We start from the raw sequence: 21,729 nt of genomic DNA, 5'->3' as shown, positions 1-21,729 counted from the left end.
ATGCTGCATGCATAAATCTGCATAGTTTTTGCCAAACATTGCATGGGATTAGAAAAAAGTGGACAAGGCTGCAATGGGGAGACTCATGGGAACCTTTAAAATCCATTTTCATTCAGATATCTTGAGGTGAGAGGTCAAGGGACCTCTTTGAAAATGACCATGCCAGTTTTTACCTCGGCAAAATTTACCCTAACTTTGGAGCAATATTTAACTGTCCTGACAAGCTATGGCATGGCCAATACCAATGGATTCCTTACATTTTGTTTCATATGATATCAGTATCTTCACTCTACCTTTAAAACTGAGCCCACTACAACCTCTGACAGACAGTACTGTACATAGCAGCTGTGCTCTTGATACCAATCTTTCAATCTAACATTTCACAAAAAGTGAATATGTGAATTTCCCAATGTGTCACACTATTGTCTTAACAGTTGATGACCAGCTGTGGCTGTGTTTTTTAGGTCATCCCATTTTTGTGAACACAATATCTCGAGAATGCCTTGAGGGAATTTCTTCAAACTTGGCTAATTACGACAAGATTTCAAACAAATGTTTAATAGGATAAAATGATGAGGTGATGACTTTATGATTTTATATCCAAAATGTCAAAGATCAACTTTACTGTGACATCATGATGTTCAGCTCTCTATCAGTCCTCTGTACTCCTCTATGAAAATAGTATCTAAGAGGAGACAGTGTGTTTCTCACTGAAAGTTATTCACTGGAATCATATATGTATAATGATAACTGCCATTTTGCCAAGAAAAATACACGTAATACTTTTCTAAAATTTATTTCAAAGTTACAGGTCATAGTAGTAATAACTTCCTTATTAAAAAGTTTTCACTGCATGCATTATATGAGTCTGGACAGACAGGATGTAAACTGCAACTAAACTGCCTTTTTCTCTCTGACAGATCTGCGACAAGGAGTGGCATTACTACGTTATCAACGTGGAGTTCCCAGTGGTGACGCTCTATGTAGACGGAGTGACTTACGACCCCTACCTGGTGACTGACGACTGGCCCATCCACCCCTCACAGATTGATGTGCAGCTCACAGTCGGTGCCTGCTGGCAAGGTCAGTGGACTGAGCTGAACACTGATGATGATGATGAAGGTCCAAACGATAGGGATGTAATGATAGTGATAATGACATAGTGGAAATCCCATGACTGAAGCAAAAGTTTAATACAGTAATATGATTGTTTTTTTGAGTGTTCTGCTGATTGAATATAACTCCTATTCAGTTTATATGAGAAAGTTTAAGAATAATATTTTCTGAAGTGTTATTACAAAGGGACTCATTGAGTTTGGGACATGTTCTTGGCCTTGAATGAACAATGTAATTAAGAAAAGCACTTAGTCTGCCTTTGACAAATGATTGAACCTGAAGTCTGAATGAATGCATACAATTAAACTGTCCTCCAAACTGATAGCTGCCACTAATTGTACAAGGGTAGAAGAAAGGGCACTTTTTGCACCCAGTACAGAAAGCCATTGATTTGATGGCCCAAATGAGACTGCTCAGTGATGCTTAACCTTAGATAAGGAGTCAAGATATCTTTTAAAGCGGGAGCAGGAGTAGGTCATCTTGTGTCGCTTTCATCTGCGGCTCTGACCCCCTCATACTTCTCCTCCTCGTCCTCTTCCCCTTTCATTTCTTTCATTGAACGCTGCAAGCCTTTAGGAGGATTAAAAGGGCCTTGAATAAAAAAGGGAGTTCAAAGTCTATTTCAGCTTTTCTAGTTGGGGGCTAAGCCTCAGTAAAGAGTTGTAAGGGTGATACTGAAAACTTAACATAAGCTATTAGACACAACAGATTGCCCTTTCAAAGCACTAGGCTTTATGTGTCCAGAGCATTGATTGCAAACGTGTTGCAAAGATGAGCTTATTTATTGTCTAACTGGCTCCTGAATGTGTTTTAAGAATAGTGGTGAAAAGGAAAACATCAGTAGTGGGTTTATCTGTTGCACTGCTGAGTGGCATGACTGCCAAATGATGATTTTAGAGTTCAGATGGGCCGACACGATTGAGTGCAAATGGATGGTAAAGTTAATAGAAAAGATTTGTCACCTCAAAACAGCGTGGCTGCAGGGAACAGGGATATTTTTCAATATTTAATTAAATTTCATAATATAATTTCACGGTTCATAACATTTAACTGGTCAGTTAGCATCATCTAAGGGGAATAAATTCTGTCCTGACCACAGTACATGAATTTGATTTAGAATTATCTTTTTTCACTTATTTATCCAAAGAAACCATTCTAGTGTGGTGCCACAAGAATTTAGGGTTTTAGTTTGTAAAATCTGTAATGAAACCTGTCTCAGACTTTCATAGGAGCTGCTAACATGCATGAATCATGATTTATTAGCAGGGCAGCTTTAGTGTCTAAAGATAATCTACAATAAAATATTTCATCAGAGCCTATTAAAATTAAAATGATCCAAACTGTTTTGGTCAAATGTTATCAAAATTAAGGATATTAAATATCAGTAGAAAGTATGGACTCCCTAATGATTGGTAGAGTCTGTCCACAACAAACAAATGATAATGTGTTCTGTAAGCACTGAGATACTGTAAACCTCAAATTATACTTTCCGCCTCTGCATCAGGATACGTTTCAGCTACCTCCCATGTCTGTGAGGCTGCTTTCACACTTTCACACAGTGTGTTTGGTTCGCTTGAACGTACTCTGGTAAGAGGCGAGCACATGTGATAGATAAAAGGAGCTGAAACACAGCTGTGTTGAGTAAAAAGTGACTGAAAAATGGTGACCAAACATTAATTATCATAATATTACAGTACTTTTTGTCCCATTTCTGTATGTTAATCATTATTTAATATATACACAGTCCAGCTGCAATCTGGACTGTTCATTCATGCATAATCATTTTTTTTTCTTTTTGTGAAATTTTGTGTTATTAGAGAGGACAGATGTACTCATACGGTGCAATTTGATTTCTCCTCATGGGTCCATGTTAAGCTGACTCTGGAGTGCTACAGTGATGATGATGTATTTTTATTTAACATTGCGCTGGTTAGATGAAAAGCCAGTGGGATTTCTCCATTGGATTTTGGATGAGCGCGGGGTATAGATTTCCATTTTGTTAAGCAAGGTAATCTTCAAAAATTAATCACTTTTATGATTTCTGCAGTGTAAATGCAAGCGGCAGAAATAAAAAGAGATAAATAAAAATGAGTGTGAATACATCGTACGCTGAGTACTGAGTGTGTATGACCGTGCACAAACGATATGTGAAAACTGCACACACTAAATGTTTTTCATGTATTTATTTATTTTATTTGTGTCATTTTATTCACTTTTGTTATTACATTTTTACTTATCATATGCTGTCGTCTCATATTGATGTGCTGTTTACACTGTCTTGTTATGAACTCGTCAGTCATCTGTAGAGCACTTACAGTTGCACTAAATCACAAGAGAGGCAATATACAAATAGCAAATGTTTGATTACTTAACTATTTTTAGGCTGCACATGGACAGATGATGAAACTGATGTCACATGTTTTTTTTATCCATGCAGACGCGTAAAGTACAGAGGCCCTGATATACTAGAAAACAAATGTTTTTGCACACTCACTAGACAGTAGGACATACAGTACATAAAGTCAGCATATGTTCCTGCAACTATGGACCAAACACACTGTCAACACTACAGGTAAACTACTAGATTGCATTGCTCATCAACATGCATGAGATATACATGTTAGTGTGATTTCCTGCCCCAATAAATCAGTGAATTACACAGCTGTAAAGCAGACATTTCTACATGTTTATTCTCTCTCATTTCCTCATAGAAGGGTTGCCCCCCAACCATCCTTCTTCCTTCACCTCTGAGAGTAAGTGCTGGCTGTGCAGTTTTCACTCAGTCAGCCTATATTTACCCTCTGACCCAGCAGAGTGTGTTCATGGTGCAAAATGTAGAGCAGTCGGGCAGCGGAGAGCAACACAGTCTTCAGTCTTCTTTTTCCTTGGCTGTAATCACACGCTGCTGCTCTGACTCGCTGGCTTCCCTCATCACAGCAGAGAGCTTGTGGGAATAAAAGTATTTATGATTACATACACAGACAAATTGAAACATAAATATCTATGTACATACAGTATAATGAATAAATACAGGCACACAGGCTCTGACACCAGCACCTGTGCAATAAATCACACAGTAAGTGAGAGACTCTCACACTTACACTTAAGTAATGATCCTATTTCCAGCTCACCCATGCCTCTCTAGTCTCATCTGTTGCTCCTCTGGAAATGACGCAAATAAAGCTGAGTAAAAAGGAGACTGAAGATCTATAGAGCAAGGAGGACTGCACAGAGCGGGCAAAGAGAGCTGACACCACGTAAAAACCAGCCTCTGTAAAGTGGAATGATCAGCGGTTTTATCACCCATATCATTCTTGCTCTGCAGCATCTCAGTAATCCCCTCTCCTCTGCGTCTCTTTTTTTTACCCTCTGTCTGGGATCCTTAATGGTTTCTCTGGCCACAGCCTAAATTGATAACATCTGTCAGGGAGTTGATAGGTGGACATCTAGAGAGAGGGCAGGAAAAAGCGAAGAAAATAGTAAGTGAGTTAAGGAGTGAGAGGAAGTGAAGCATAAAGAAAGAGGAAAGGGGTTTGGCATATTTTGGTATACGTGACTCCAAAGCGATCTTGTGATTTTATGGGATAGACTCGGCTCCCCTGGTATCTGGCAGGATATCAGCAAGCACTTAAAAAGGAGATGGCTTTAAATATGCAAAGCAACTGTGTTTATTGTACTGAAGTTAAACCAGAGTTAGATAAACAACATTCCAGTGAAGAGCAGAATGCTGACAAGAAAGAACAATGCAAGGTTGTCATACCACACAAAGTGTGAATACACATATTCATTGATATACAAAATAATTAAGATAAACCATAAGATGAATTTTGATCAGGTGCCGGATCTTTGAAGCGCATGGAACTGACTCAGAAATTGAAATTGAAATAAGCAGGGACATCACCAAAAAAATCTTATGTTGCTCCAAAACCTGTATATACCTTTCAGCATTAATGGGGCCGTTTACCCATGATACCGTGGGTACTAACACCCCTCTATCACAGATGCTGGTGTTCGAAGTTAGCAGTAGTAACAGTCTGGATGGTCCTTTTCCTCTTAAGCTCGGGGGACACGCCGTGCGTGATTTCTGAAAACAATCTGAAATGAAGACTCGTCAGGCCACAGCACACTTTTCCAGTTTCCAGGTCGGTGGTATTTTCGGATGTCATGGAGATTTGGCTTTGGCTTTGTATGATAGAGTCTTAACTTGCATTTGTAGAAAAAAAAAACAATTAAGTTTATGAGTTTGAAGACTGAATATCTAGTCCTCATACTGTATTCAACTGAGTACAAATCAAAAAATGATTTGCATTATTCACATTTCACACAATGTCCCAACTTTATTAGAAATGGGGTTGTATTATTGCACCACAAATTGCATTTCTCAAGCAAAAACACATAGGTACTAGTCATGAAAAGAGCTGTAACCTTTAACCTCACAAACTAATACAGTTACTTAATGATATGGTAACTCATTACATTGCACTGAAAGTAAACCTACTGGTGACATAGAGAATATGAAACTAAAAAAGTCTGTTTCGTATTTCTTTAAAGCTCTCACAGTAATTTTGGAGCAGGTGCAAAAGGGCATACAGTTCAGCACAAGCATGCTGAGGGAGTTAGACCTATACTTATGAAATTCAAAACACTGAGTGAGCAACAAAGAAAGTGATGACAGAAAGGCACAAGTAAGAGTTAGAGTTCAGGTGTGAGAATTTTTACAGCTGCCTCCGTATTTCCATCTGGCCGGTCAAGAAAAAGGCTTCATCAGTCTATCAGCGGTCAGGCAGATGACAAGGCAGTGGGGTGAAATGGTCCCGTGTGTAGAGCACATAACCAGGGGCAATAAGGGAGCTCTGTCCAACTGGTCATAGAGCACAATAGCTGTAGTTTAGCAGCCACAAGGAAAATTCTAACTTGAATGTCTGCATTTGCTACAGTCCATTTCCAGTTTTTTCACCAATAGGTAGGGCATGAAAGTAGGGCATGATAAAGTATTTTCTGTGTCTTCACCTGCATTGACTGAGCCTTTCAGACCAGGGAAGCATCACTTAGGGCAGTGATACATGTGCCTGCATCATCAGGAGGGAATTAAGGTTACAGGGGTCAAGCTTGGCAATGTCTGATGAAATGTTGCCAAGGGGTTTTGAAATGAGGATTTCCGCAATTCCAGTTATTGTTAAATATTACAGGTACTTCTTCAGCCACTAACTGGATTACCTGGGTCAAAGACTTAATTTTTTTCTTCCGGCGCCTCAGTCAACATAATCCTAAAGCTTCAAGTTAAAGCTTGAAGATTTACCCTCATAATGGTAGAAGACAAAGACACTGTTGTCAAAGTTGTAATAGGAAATGTAGTGCATATACATGCACACTTTGCTGTCCTGTCTGTCTTTCGTCTTCTCCAAATGATAGTGTTTTGATAAGAATCAAAGCAACCACATATTAAACGCTCATTTAAACTAAACGTTAGATGCACATATGCATAAAGACAGATCCTTCTATCCATAGTCTCCATTCATTTCATCCATAGTTGTGCGCGTCTTCTGAAAGCTTATGCATATGGATGAAACAGAGCAGTACCCCCAGTAGTCATGGGAACAGTGTAGCAGTGTAACAAGGAGTTCAAGCAGAGCATGGGCACAAGACAAGATCAGACTAAAGTATTGTAAATCACATTAGTCATCAATTGGTTGTTGAAGAGTTCTCCATCCATGTATTCATTGTCCTCATAGACCACCACTGTCTACATCACTGACTCTGCTGCTGTATAAGTATATTAAATAAGTATGTTAGGCATTTCACATGACTGAAGTGACAAACATCACATAACGGAACAAAACTTAATTAACAGAACAGGTGTATGAGGGCACAGAAGTTTGTTGAGGGATTAGATGGATAAATTAATAGAGAGACAGAAAAACATTTTTTTTTTCTCGTGCATCTTCACTACACCTTTTCCTGTCAGGCATAGCTTCAACGTCATCCTCCAAATGTTTAAATGTGAACAATTTTGTTAAACAAATGTTACAAATGTTAGATGAAGGGCCTGTTGTATTCTAGTGGTTTGGTGGATTAATGGCAAAACTAGGAAAAAGAAGAGAGAAGGGAATAGGAATTGAGTAAATTACTGAAAGGAAGGGAAGGAGTGGAAAGGTGAAGTTTTGATACCCAGAGCTTGTAACCTTTCAGATAATGAGTGGTTTGGAGACTCCTCTTGCTGGTATTGGCCTTTGCAGAGTTCAGAGGACATACTTTAAATGTGTTGACTTTTACCTTACCTTTATTTAGCCTGGATGGGCGAGCTGAGTAACACTTGCACTTTTACAGCAGCGTCCTGTTGCATAGTCACATAATGGAGACACAAAACATGCATCTTAAGGCCAATTATACCCATAATCTGATCATCATGACTCATAATTAAAGAGTTGACAAGGTCACTGGTACTTTAATGATCTTGCAGTGTAATATGCACCACATGCACCATGGTGATTACTGTGCAGTAGATTAACTATAATCCACAAATATGTTGTAGTGCTTTGATGTTTCTGTGAACCACTGAAGTGGAAATAGGTTAAGTTTGTGTGCACTTTACATTGGTGATGCTGGATGCAAAAACACCAAAGCAAATACTGCTTTACACCAGTAGTGTCACACAAACCTCAAATAATCTTGTGCTTTAAAATGCAGAAAGGTATTTTATCAACTATTTTACTGTGTGTGTGTGTGTGTGTGTATGATTGTGTGTGTAGGTGGGGAGGTGACCAAGCCGCGGTTCACTCAGTACTTCCGGGGAAGCCTATCTGGACTGACCATCAGACCAGGGAAGATCGAGAGTCAGAAAGTCATTTCATGTCTGCAAGCCTGCAAAGAGGGACTGGACATCAACTCCCTTGAGAGTCTGGATAAGAGCATAAAGGTATTTATACATGCACACACACACAGAGTAACAGAAAGGAGGTTCAAGCTGAAATTGCAGTGACAAGTCTGACTTCAGTTAAGCAAAACAGTAGATTTGGGTGTTAGCCATTGATCACACATAGAAAAAGTTTGACATTGATAGAGATAAGATAAGAGAGAGGTGTGAGCATGCAGTAGAGAATAAAGCCTACATGTTGCACCATTTCCTTAAATTCAACTCCTGGTAGCAGTAAAAGTTGGTTTTCCAACAATCATCTTGACTGTACTGAATATATGTCCAACATGCATCCTCCTCTGGTGTGTGTTCACACAGAAATACATTAAAATACCACAGAAATCAGCACGGCTAAATCACAGGTTGGCTTCCTTTAAACTCCTTAGCCTGCCTTAGCCCGCACACCCCTTTCACCACAGCAACTAATCCATCTCACTGCACTGTGGAGATAGAGGGCAGACAAGATGGATAGGGGTTTGTGTAGACTCCAAGCTGCCCACCTACCCGCCGGCCCACCAACCCACCTAGTGTCCCTCAGCTCCCTTAACTCTTTTTCTATCTTTCTCTCTTCAGTCTTCTTCTTTCCCTCACTCCCACTGCTCTTTCCATAGAGCTCCTTGTACTGTGGTTCAGTAAAGAGATCCTCACCAGCCTTTTGAGAAGACAAGATGGGATGAGGAGAGATGAAGAGAGCAGCACAGCCTCTCTCGGGCCAGTGTAGTTTATCTTTTGAGAGCCATTTCATTTTCTTCTTAGCCGCACACTCATCTGTCTCCCATAAGTCCACACGTGAGGCTTAAGGACAGCACTTAGCTGAGCAGGTGGAGGGCTGGCACAGCACAATCAGAGGAGAATGACAGGGTGGGGAGGGGAGGGGAGACAGAGGGAGGTAGAGGAGGATAGACAGCAAGAGAAGGGACAGTGTGAGGGGGAAAATGACAGAGGAGGGTGGAGGCCCCATGGAGTGCTGAAGTGCCTTCACCCTGCTGCTGAGAGCCAGTTTTAGGAAATGGGAGACACTCAGTGCAGTTCTAGCAGGAGACCACTAAACCCTTTAAAGGCAGAGGGGCTTCAAATCCCTGCCATCAAACCCTGCAGGAGAACACACACCGCTGTCAAACTACACTTGTGAGGAGAGCCCACTGACTATTTTCTACTCCCCAAACTGAAAGGGTCATACCACTACAACTACTACTTTTCTCCATGCTTTAGACCATTCACTACAAAGCACATACATATTACTATTATACCACTAATTTCCCTCCTGTCTCATAGGCAGCCACTGGTTTCCATTGACGGTATGAAAATGCATTTGCAAAGACACGAGACTACCTTGAAATAGGCGATCCATCACAGCGAACATCAGAGCTGCTATTTTTTAGTCAAAGTGACATTGCCATTGCATGGTAATGCAGTTCAAACACGATGTTCACTTTGATGGATTACCTGATTAAAACAAGTTTCTACCCACTGCAAGCTGGTGTTCACACTACTCTCTATTAAAATGAATAGAAATCAATGACTGCCTGGGCAGGAGGAAAATTTAAAGTCACTATTGTATGCTTTGAAATTATATGGACATTTTAATCATTACAGTTACACAGCCAAAATTAATAAAATGTTGTCTTTACCTCTTGTTGACCTGAAGTGTTGGAGTGATGTAGGAGACATCTTGTGTCCAGACAGATGATTTTTTTAAGGATTTTACTGTGGAAATTATACTTCATTTTGCAGAAAAATACATATCAGACACACACTCCATGTCTGGAGGGAATCATTAATGAACTCACAAAGAAGTTAAAGCTTCCAACTGCCCCTCTTGTTGTTTGTTTAATTTATTTGCAAATTGTGTTTAGGAGTATGCACCTCTAGTCACATTTTCAGATAAGGGTCTCATTTGTGCTCTACTCAGTATGTTACATGACGATGGATGAAACGACAGTGTATGATATGAAAGGAGCTGCTGTTTAGCTCCTTGTTTTGGTTTTATGGCCTGCAACTTCATTGTTTTGATTCAGACATTTCTCTTATCCGTGTTGTTTCCAGCAGCAGCAGCAAGCAGGTGTTCTCAGTAACTGGTTGGTTCACTGGCTGGTGAACACAGTGGAATATTCAGCAGCTAAAGAATTATATATTTCTGTCAGTGCTACACGAGAATATTGAATTTATCAGCTACTAGTTTGTAAGGTAGACCTTACTAAAAATAATACATCAGTGATACACAACAGTCCTGCAGAAAACCCTCCCTTCATGAAGGTTATAATATTAAATTTGTACTGAAACAGTTTTAGAGAGGTGTGATTCAAATCTCTGGTCATTTTGGAGGCTGTAGTTTGTGGTGCTGTTGAACTATACTGCATCACACAGAGAGGCATTTCTGTTATTAAGCCTGCTCTCACTGACATAAAGAAAATAATAAAATAATAGAAACCTGTCAGTATAATGCTAATAGTTGTAGCTCATTGTACCTAATGAACTAGATACTGAGTATAGTATATTCACCAGTTTTTCCACCAAATTAGCTCTGATTCTTAAACAGTTTCCATTCAAGATTCTTGAAACCTTGGGATAATGGTTATCTGGCAAACCAGCCCACATTTCCACCAGATTTGAGTGGAGCCATTGTAATCAAGGATGTGTCATCAACGGAGGGCATTTCACAAGTTCCGAACCAATTTATTTTTGGTCGAAATGTTCAGAGTGGTTCAAAATTAGGTGATCAAACCATAATGGAACTGGTTGCATGATGGCAGAAAAGGCCTAAAATTGATACTGTTCACTTAATGTGGGTACAACTTGTTGCATTGCCCTCAAGTGGTCAAAACAATCTATAAAGGTTTCAGGTGGGTTCTGCTTTACTATCAGATATTGAGGTGCTGACTTGAAGATATCGCTGTGTCAAAATCTGTTGTCAGAATAAATCACAATACCACAGAGCAAGCAGACATTGGCAGTCATACTGAGAGTGGGAGGAACAGGGAGTAATGGGTGTCACACAGCATTCTTGCCCCAGGCCACACAAGCAGGTTAATCTGTCCATCGCTCTTCTATAGGAGACATTTTGTCTTTCACTTTGTCAGTTCTTATATGCATAGATAGTGTCCATACCAGACACCAGATGAATCGAAAGCATCTCACTCAGAGCTGATTGAGTGCAGCAATGAATGTCTCTGTTCCTGTTTGTTATGAACTGTCTCAGTCTTCTGTCTGTCTAATATCTCAGTTTTCTCTTCCTGCAGTTCCACTTTAACCCGGCTCAGTCTATCTTGGTAATGGAGGGAGAGGACTTGGAAAACATGAATGCTGCTGTGAGGAAAGTGTCCTATATAAACTCCCGCCAGTTTCCCACGCCAGGCATCCGGCGTCTGCACATCTCCACTGTCGTCCAGTACGTACAACAATTCTTTTCTTCTTCCTTCCTCTTGTTCTTACAGTTGTCTTTTTCTCTCTTTCTACATTCCTACATTTGTTTCCTTTCATCCGCTCCTGTCTTAGTTTCTCTGTTTTTCTTCCCTCAGATATGAGGATTGTTAACCCACCTCGACACTTCTGTTAAGTGTTAAGACAACACAGCAGATATCACAGCCTGACTGATACTCCGGCATACTGATCCCTTCCCCTCCTCCTCACACTCCTATTTCTCTGTTTCTCCTTTTCCTCTGCTGTCACTTTCCTTCTCCTTTAATACACCATTTTCTATTCGCTGTCGCCACCGGGGGCCAGTTTTTACATTTTCATGTCATGTATTAATAATTCTGCCTGGGTTTTGCCAGAGGAATGAGAGAAAGAGAGATATAAAGGGGAAGGGAGGGAGGCTGGCTGGTAAAACAGCCTCCCTCGGCGGGTTACCATTAAAATTCATGATTGTTTTAAATATATGTAGACCCCTGCAGCACAGCCCTGGGGGTTCACTCTCCGCCCTCCTGTTGGGTTCGATGCACGGCTGTGGGCCCTAAGAACTTCAACTAACGCTGCAGAAGTGAGTGTGTGTGAGCGTGCGTGTCGGTGTGTGTGCTCAGCAGGCTGCCAGTGATGAAGCAGAGTCATCATAGCTAGAGGCTCACCGATTATCAAGGAATACATTATGCTAATGATGGCTAGGCTTGCGTCATTGCTAAATGTTGTTTAAATTAAGTTTGTCTCACAGTCTGCTGACTGGTCCGCTGCTTGCCATGGCTGTGTGCACGCCTGAGTGTGCGTGCGCATGTGTATAAGTGATGAAAACAGCATGAAAGACTACTTGCAGATGTATGTGAGAGGGCCTCCATTCAAAAGCACGTGCAGAGACTCATTGATAAGGTCTACTTTAGCTTCCAGTCTATTTTTACACTCACTTCCAGAGCAGACACCGGTGGAAAAATTTCTCCTCAACTAAGTTAGTTATGCTGAGAGCCTGAAACGTGGCCTGCTGCCTCAACACGTCAGCAAAAAAACTCCCCTCACTGCTTCAGACAGTAGCTACTCCTCACAAATAAACAGAGATGTAAATATTTCCTGGCGATGCAATTAAATTTGTTTCTTGCTGACGCGTAATAACTGCAATTACTGCAGGCATCAAGAAAATAATTAAGCAAACAGCGTTAATCTTAACAACAACCCTTGCGGGCTCCCCTGTCACATTTCGTCTTTGGAACTAACTTATTCCATTTTTCTCATGGAGAGTGGTTTAGAGAATTATGGTTTGGGAATAAATAAACACATGCGAATACATAGATATGATACATACTCCACACAGGAGGAAACATGGAAATACATCAACACAGAGTGTGTAGTTTCACTGTCTTGTAAACTGCCAACATAAATATGTGGCTGGATGATAATATGATAATAATAATAGGTGTGAAAATTTCAGATATTTGACTCTTCTCACCTGTCCATTATGACATACATGATAATGTCTCAATAAGTCTCAATTTACTGCCGCTTATAGAGCAAACTACTGAGTATATACTAGAGGTGTGACCAAGTCATGTTGTAAGTCACAAGCTAGTCTCAAGTCCTAAACCTTGAGTTAAGGGAAGAGTTTCTGGCCTCATTGATTTACAAAGTTACTTACCTGTTAAGCTAATATTAGCTAAGTATTAGCTTGTTAATGATATTAATATTAGCCTTGGCTTACTGTTCTTTTTGCAGCTTCAAATGTCGAACAAAGTTTAAAGTTGTTGCAGCTCCGTCTGTAATTTTTGATCTGTATGATTTTTTCACCACTTCAGAGTTTTTGTACATGACCAAAATTATCTTGAATATCATTTTTTTTCCCAACTGGAACACAGCAATGTAACATTAGTCGGATTGGTTCAAACAAAGCAGATCTGTGTAATTAAGTGTCGAGTTTTTGGGAGTGAATAGCTTCATCAGTTGATTCAAGAAGTGAAGGGAAATTAATACAAAAAAAGATACATTTTTCAAATAACATACTTTTAAATTTTTGTGCTTAGGGGAAAGTCTCAAGCATGTTCAAGTCAAAATACTTGAGTCCAAGTGAAGTCATGAGTCTTTGGTGTTAAAGTAAAATACTTACAGATATATGTATGAGATTTAGATTGTCTATCACATGTTAATTATTTATGCTTGTGTAGACATTTTGGAAAAATTTTCCAATAGGCTCACTGAGAGGCTCTGTTACTAAACTCTAAACTCACAGTCAAGACAGCAAATAGATATTTATCAGATATTTTGAGAAATCAGTGTAAATCAGTGATTCCCACAGTGTGGGCCGTGAAGGCCCTGCAGGTGAACCTTTAGAGGCCATGAAAAATAAATAATTAAAATGTTTTTAAGTTTCACTTTTTGTACAGTTTAAAAAGATAATTAATTATACAATACAATATGTATGATTTATTTTTAAAAGGTAATCAGAACTGATAAAACAAATCCATGGGATTTATTGTCATTGGTATGATTAATCTGGTGTGCTGATCAGAGAGATTAAAGGTTTGGGTCGGTCGTAGAAGATTTTCAGATATCATATTGGGCCATGACGTTCTTAAGTTTGGAAACAGCTGGTGTAAATTATTGCAGCATTCTATTAATGTGAGATAGACCCAGGGCATTGCTATTATGCATGCATGCTAATATCTATATTTAATGCACCTGAGCCATCATTAAAGTGACAATACAAAAGATTTTCATTTAAATGAAAGTCTGTTAAGTCACTATTGCCAACTGAGGTAACACCATGGTGACACAATGGCTCACTGTTGAAAGTATTGTAATATTTATATATTTATTACAGACTGGCATAATTACAGGAAAAAATGCTGTATTAAGTTACTGCTGAAGCAAACCAGACATTTCCTGCTGCTGCAGGTTCTCGTTGAAAACGCTCCACCGGAAAACAACAAATCACGGTACATGCAATGTGTTTGTAGATTTGGCTTTGCACTTAAGAGATCGTTAATTAAAAATGTGTCAACAAAACAAGACCAAAGTCATGTTAGTTTTTTTTGACAGCTGATCAGTTAGAAATATTGCAGGGAGTCATGGAACAGTCAGGAGCAGCCACAGTGAGCTGTTAGATAAAGAGCTGCAGGCGACGGGGTGCACACCTCCAACTTCTCAGCAAGGTAACCAACTCCTTTCAATGTTCCCTGCTGTTCACAGGCTCATGCTGTGTGCAGAATAAAATCAGGTCATGATTGCTCACACAATGATCAGAAAAAGCCAAGTATTCCCTGACTTGTTTATTGAAACAATTATAGTTTGTTTTGCTGCACCCACAATTCTGTGACCTTTAGTATTAAACCACACTGGCTGTTAAAACTACGAGTGTGGCCAAATCAATCAGGATTGAAATCTTTGAGATTGCCACTTTAACAAAATATGTCTCACCTGTGTTTATTCTGTGGTAGAATTTTTTAAATCAGGATTTGCGTAATGTGTTTAATGCTTATGATATGATTTCTTAATTTCTGGTACTGAAAGAAAATGTAATAGCACTGGTGCAAAGACAGTGAATCGATCTCGATATATTATTTCTAAATGTGAATGAAAGAATGATTAGATTTCATGAGAAGCATTCACAAGGTTTTTATATTTTTTGCTCTTTGTGTTCAGGCACTAGATGGAAGAAGATGAACTATATTTCAGAAGTAAAATGTGTGACTGACAGGCTATTTTTTCAGTTGTTATAGAGGCACCACATTATTACACTACGCTGGAAATGCCAGCTGTGTGATGAGGTGCTGAGTGTCTATTGTGCACTGCGAGACTGGTGTTTTTTTCTGGTTGCTGAGTTTAAAAAAGTTCAACTTTGAGTAAAACGTTGCGCTTGACATTGTCACTTTTTACCCAGCCGTCCAATCGCAGTAGAGGAGGGAACCAAATAATGGTACTCACCAAGATGTTTCTTCACCAACAAAATCTTGAACCCACACAGATCGGGTCGGTCCTCTCTCCCTACATACTTCAGCCTTCCCTTCATCCAGATCAAGTGTTCTACCTTGTGCTGACATTTTTATACGCAGTATTTGTTGATAACACACACTATGTGGGAAATTGGCACTTGCAACACATACATTAAAGATATTCTGTATTATAACAACCAAAGTCTCACAAAGTGTAGCTGAAAAAAAACACTGCACCAACTAAACACTCTCAAGCACTAGTTATGTGTTTTCAAAAGAGCACCTGGCGTTTTCAGCTTGGAAAAATTGCTTTGGTGGACATTAGGGTTGTAATGATACATTGATCTTGATCAATATATCAATATATTGTTTAGTGATCCAATATTACCAATGCAAAATAAAAATATACTTACAGTGTCATCTTTAAGACACAGTTTTATTTTGAAAGTCAGTTACTTGACATAAATGTAACTCAGTGTCTTAAATGAACATATGACATCATCTTATATCGATTGCAGGCCCCTGAATTGAATCGAATTGACCATGTATCATGGCAGACTTTATGAGATCAGCAGATATCGTATTGTCATAAAATATGGTATTGAAACATAACTCCTTAGGGATGCTTATGCCATCAGTTATATCCAATATCTAGTGTATGTTTTGATCATTAGAGGTGTAAAAATACAGATTTTAAGATTCAATATGATTTTTTAGTTACTGGTGTGCAGCTTATTTTACAGCAGAAAATCTGTCTGCAGACTTGATGAGTGATTTAACCTCCAATGTGTTGTTTTAGTGCTCCATCCAGAACACACATCAGCAGAAAAGATTCTCTTCTACTGAGTTAGTTACACTGAGAGCCTGAAACATGGCGTCCCGCCATAACACATCAGCAAGTGCTAAAAAAACAAAAAAACTCCCTGCCGCGGACAGTATCACTCTTCACAAATAAACAGAGATGTTAAAGTAATTCCTCCACATGCACTTCAATTTGTTTCGTGCTGACGCCTAATAACTGCAATTACTGCAGGCATCGAGAAAATAAAAGTAACTGGTGCTAATCTTTGCAACAGCCCTTTTAGGCTCCCTTGTCATATTTTTTCATAATTAAGTTGGACTGGCTCCAGGATTTTTTTCCTCCTTTTCCAGCTCGGCAAGCCCACGCAGCAGCCGTCTCCCTGCATCACTGAGTTTGTATCTCCCACTGCTCACAACAATGGCTTAGTGCCCAAATAGCAAACAGACACACACCACCGGCTGCGGCCACAGGAAAGAAAAGGAGAGATTACACAATGCCCCCATACCTGTTTTTGTCTCAAACCGTGGCCTCACACACCTGACTGCTGGAGGATTAGAGACACTAGTTAAATTTCCATCCAGCTATCAGGGAGAGTTTCAGGGATTTCTTTTTTTTTTTTTAATATTTAAAGAAACTAGAGTTAAGTTTTAAGTTTGCTCTTTTGCCATCAGCTGAGTTAAAGCCAGTAAGTAAACTCCCTGAATGTAGAATGATACCAAAAGCAAGTTCATGAAAACAATCAGGTCAAGAACTTCTCTCTGTAAGTTTGTGCTATCTGAAGACCAAAAATAAGAAAAACGAAGCTCGTGGTTTTGTAATACAGCCGCCATTGTTAGTACCAGGGTCATTTCTGTGCATTTTGCCCCTGAGGGATTTGATCTTTGGGTTAAATTACTTAAAATGAATAGAATAATTTAATGATATTTCAACTTTATTCACTTTCAGCTTCTGCTCTATGTTAAGAGCAACTCATAAAACCTAAAAGTCAGTTCATACTTGGATGAGGCAGTAGCTGCAGTTATATGGACAATAGTTGTTCCACCCATTTTTAGGTTTAAATAGACATACATCAGAGTTTAGCAATACAGCTAGTACTTGAAGCACGACACGACCACCAAACACGACAAAGAAGTTTTAAAAATTCAAAAGAATTGGAAATAACGTTCGTCATCAATTATCTATCCACATTACACTGTATTGAATCACTGCATAGACCGTTGCCGTCCAACACGCTGTCTTCATCTGTGCATCTTTTCAAGAGGTAGAATATTACAACTGCCTCCAGTGTCACCATGTTTGTTGTTGTCAGAAACTTTTCTTCTTTGTCTTTGGGCTGCCCTTCTTAGGATGTATTGCTTAACATTCATGCCAGTGTAAAGGATGCACAGAAATATATGGGCAGTGACAGCTGCATTCTTTAAAACTTCTCTCTTTTTGTACATAAAGGGAGCAGAAATGAGCCTTTAGGGTCCATGAAAAAGCAGTGAGTGTATATAGAAAATATTTTACAGAAACCTTTCATACATACCATATCCAAATCCACTTTTTAAATGATTTGCTTCGATGTTCTGCCAAACCTACTCCTTTTTAATGTCTTTTCCTTTTACTTTCCTTTTCAGTCTTTCAACATTCATATAAAACTTCCCAGCCAGAGAAAACATATGTAAATTCATCATATGGATTTATGCATTGCCACATAGTCAGCATGTAGATGAGAAAATACAGGATGCCTAACAGCTGAAATCTTGTAGCCCAGGTTTCCAGTGCAGGAAATAAGCTTGTTATGATTTCTTCCTGTAGCTGGTTACAGAGCTACAGTGGAGACAGAAAGCATTGATGTCCCTCCCACTGACAGATGTTCTGTGTGTTTGAAAGGCCTTCGATGAAATGTAAAAACAAAAATCTGGTTGTTTGTTCAGCTTTCACGGCTTACACCGCCGCCCCCTCCACTGCCATAACCACCACCCCCTCTTCTCTCTCCCCCCGCCGTCCTTTTCTCATTTTAACGTCTCTTGTTTTCCATTTGATTGATGTGTAATCTGCGGTCTTTACTCTGTGTGTATGTGTGTATCAACCAATGCATCAGAGGGGTTGTGAGTCAGATGTCTGCACTCATTAGTGTGAATATGTGTGTCTGCTCTCCTCTGTCTGGCTGTGTTGGGAGCTCGCACTCAGCTACCTCCAGTCCATGAGAGCCGATATGTGTCCGTCCATTACAGGTTGCCAGTGGATGCTGTGCGTTTAAACGCACACCGTCACGCTGACAGGCAGGCAGGGAGGCAGACATGCATGTATGAAAACACAGCAGGCACACTGCTACAGGCCTGTGTCTGCTGCCTGAGCAATGACAGAGCTTTTTACCCCCTGAATAACTGCACGCACTGTGCTCTGGATGTGGATTTAACAGCCTGTAGTGCAGCTAAGAGGTCCTGTTGGTATCGATAAGCTTTATTAGCTGCTGCAGTGTTCCACAGTTTTACATTCTGCTGCTTAATAGGTGTTCAGCAGGTTGTGTTAGGGACACGGCTATTTTATAAAGTGTCTCCTCGGTCATGCTTTGTTGCTGTGTATCAACTGGATGGTCCTCAGATATGACCTTCTCTTCACTGAACAGGGTTGAGCCATGTCGACTGAAAGCAGGCAGAGGATTAAAATAAAAAGAAATGTGCTTGGCCGCATAGTCACACACTCACCAAGGCCAAATTGTAGAGGGGAGACAGGACATGTGTGGTCAATGTCATAGTATTGTGACAGATTCCAGCTTCAGTAATGCTAGTCACCAATGAAAAAAACACTGTGTTGTCTCAGTGTAATTACTGACAAGAATGTAACACAATTATACACATCAACAGCAGAAAGAACCTTTGTCTGAGGACACAGCTGCTAATTAGCGTATGAGAAATGAGACAGTAGGATATTAACCATGCATTGGTTCTCCTAGAGGAAAAGTAAAAGGAATAAGTAAAACTGTACTGCTTTGGAAAATAATATCAGTAAAACATTCCTCTTTCTATTAACAATTACAGCCAAACACTTTCTTTCCACTGAGCTTTAGCAGGTTACGAGACATAAAATTAAAGGGATCATTTGACATTTCAGGAAATAAATTCATTTGTTTGTTTTTGTTCTGTTTTTTTTTTTTTTTTTTGTTTTTTTGCTAAGAGTAAGATAAGAAGACTGATACCAATCTTGTCTGTAAGCTAAATATATGACCCTGTGTACTAGAAATTAGGCTTATATACAACTAATTTGAAATAGCAAATATGTTTTGAAGGAAATGCAGTGCAGACCAATTACATTTTCTATTAGTATAATGAGGAATGTTATTGATTAACAAACCTGGCAAGCTGCAAAACTGTTGACACTGTCAGTAAAATGTTCACTGACAGTATATTTCATTTGTTTTTCACCAACATTATCCACATTATACTATCCAGTCTTATACATTATTCCAATTTCAGCAGTGACATGAGATTTGAGATTTACATATCAATATTTCAGTGACAGTCTTCCCCTCACCCTAACCAAAGCACTTTTGTTGCCTAAGCCTAAAAACACAGTTTTTACTTACATTAACCAAAGTGATATTGTTACAGGAATTTGGACGCAAACCCTGAACTGTGGTGCCATAGTCCTGTACTTTGTATGTTCCCCACCCACTCTAACCACCTCCCTGTTAATCCAGTGCATGATATAAATGTATTGTTTCAAAGAACTGTGAATATAGATCGGGCAGTGTCACCACAACATACTTAGGAAAACAATTTAGTAATATAGAAAAATAATTTTTAGAAGACAAGGATGAAATATGAGGCTACCACCAGCAAGTGGTTTGCTAATTTTAGCATAAAAACTGGTAACATGGATGAAATAGCTGTTTTGCTCTGTCTAAGGGTTAGTGGCACTTCCAAAGCTCACTAGTTAACATGTTATATCTTGTTTGTTTAATCTGTACAAAAAGCAAAATGGAAATTTCACAATTTGTGGTGGAACTATTTTGAAAATAAAGCTGATCTTCTAAAGCTTGGTTAATTAGTTTGAAACAAGTTTTTTTTTTTTTTTTACATTGTTGTAACATGTTTCAATAGTATTCCAGTTACTGTGTTTAAATGTGAAGCAAGTCCCAGCTACTCTTTGTTGTTGAAACAGCTCTGTGTAACCTAGGCATCTCAAAACCTTGCACTCTTCAAAATGTAGCACAATTTTAGATATATTTTGACCCACACATAACCTCAGTCTTACAAAAAGAAAACCCTGAACACTGCCTTTGTTCAGCATCACAATAACATTTCGGTTCCTCTGGACCTTCATTAATAGTACTTCAAACAATTTATATAACATAAATCTTAAATAGAGAACGCTCTGCCCACTCTGTGTGTGCAGATGTGGGACAATATTTTCTCCTGTGGGAGTATCTCTCAATAATTGACATCCACCTGTGTGCAATCTGCCACATTGTGCTCCACATAAGAAATAGTGAGCATTTTAAGATCAATCTTGTGTGAATTGTTCGAAACACTCTGAAGGTCCAGTCAAAAAGTTAGTGTGACCAATAAACTGTGATGCTGAACAAGAGCAGGAGTCGAGATTTTCTTTTCATGAGACTGAAGTGATCATTTCCAACACATCTGCATCTGAGTTAGTTGGATGTGCAGATAGCTTCTCAAAATTCCACACAAGTCACCAAAACTCTGATCATTACAGTGTATGTTAGGTAGGAGTTTTACATCATCTTCAGCCTGACTCTGCTTGCAACATCAGAACTGCATCTGATGCTAGTCCAGGCTGTGTTGAGTCTTTGTGACTTCAAAATCTTGTTGCTCATTAGACCGCAGAGTCACAAACCAACATCTCCATGCTAGTGCTGTAGTCGGAAGGAAAATTAGACGACTGTCAGCAGTGTCAGTTTGGTTTTTCATGTCTCGGCCCGTCATCCAGCTCTCACTCTCCTAGTTTCCTCACTTTTTTTTTTATGTCTTTTCCAGGTGTTTTGGCGAAGACACTTGTATCACCATCCCAGACATTGACGCAGTGGTGATGGTGTTGCAGCCCAGTGAGCCAAGGATAACCATCACCGGAGTGGAGAGACTGAATCGACTGGCCTCAGACCTCAGAGCGCCAGGAGGCGTAGCTCTGTTCCAGGACCTCCACATCATCAGCACAGTCACGAGGGCAGACCCCGCTGCACATCACGCAGGTAGTGACCACCGCACATGGCAGTAATGTCTGTGCTAACTGAGGCATTCATTTTATGATTATGGTTCCATCATAGCAATCCTCTAGAACCCAGCAGAATTCTAGAATGTTGCTGCAGTTCGCAGAGAGAATATTAGGATATTAGAATATTCTTACTCAGCCTGAACAGCTCTGTCTCAAAATCAGAAAGTTAATTTCACAAGTTTCTAAAAATGTCAGACAAAACAAGTAGCAGTGAAATCGCTTTAAATAGTTGTGATGAAATTGATCTCAGTCTGCCTGAAAGATGAGTAACTTCAGGTCAGTTTTATAACAGATCCACAACATTTCTCTGTTTTCCTCCTGAGTCAACATTC

The 21,729-nt window shown here is 39.5% G+C and overlaps 1 protein-coding gene across 1 annotated transcript in view; it reads left to right on the top strand.

Annotated features, from left to right (window-relative positions):
* LOC146328170 (calsyntenin-2-like) overlaps positions 1-21,729 on the top strand; it is a 322,009-nt gene that overhangs the window by 283,030 nt on the left and 17,250 nt on the right. Inside the window, exons 9-12 of the mRNA XM_084717042.1 lie at positions 921-1,083; positions 7,866-8,032; positions 11,269-11,417; positions 21,163-21,374. Coding sequence (XP_084573168.1) covers positions 921-1,083; positions 7,866-8,032; positions 11,269-11,417; positions 21,163-21,374 — 691 coding nt within the window. The remainder of the gene's footprint in view (positions 1-920; positions 1,084-7,865; positions 8,033-11,268; positions 11,418-21,162; positions 21,375-21,729) is intronic.

This window comes from Lutjanus erythropterus, chromosome 4, assembly GCF_056507025.1.
Source record: "Lutjanus erythropterus isolate fLutEry1 chromosome 4, fLutEry1.hap2, whole genome shotgun sequence".
Classification (NCBI taxonomy): domain Eukaryota; kingdom Metazoa; phylum Chordata; class Actinopteri; order Lutjaniformes; family Lutjanidae; genus Lutjanus; species Lutjanus erythropterus.
The sequence above is the reverse complement of the archived record's forward strand: the minus strand, read 5'-3'. Positions and strand labels throughout refer to the sequence as shown.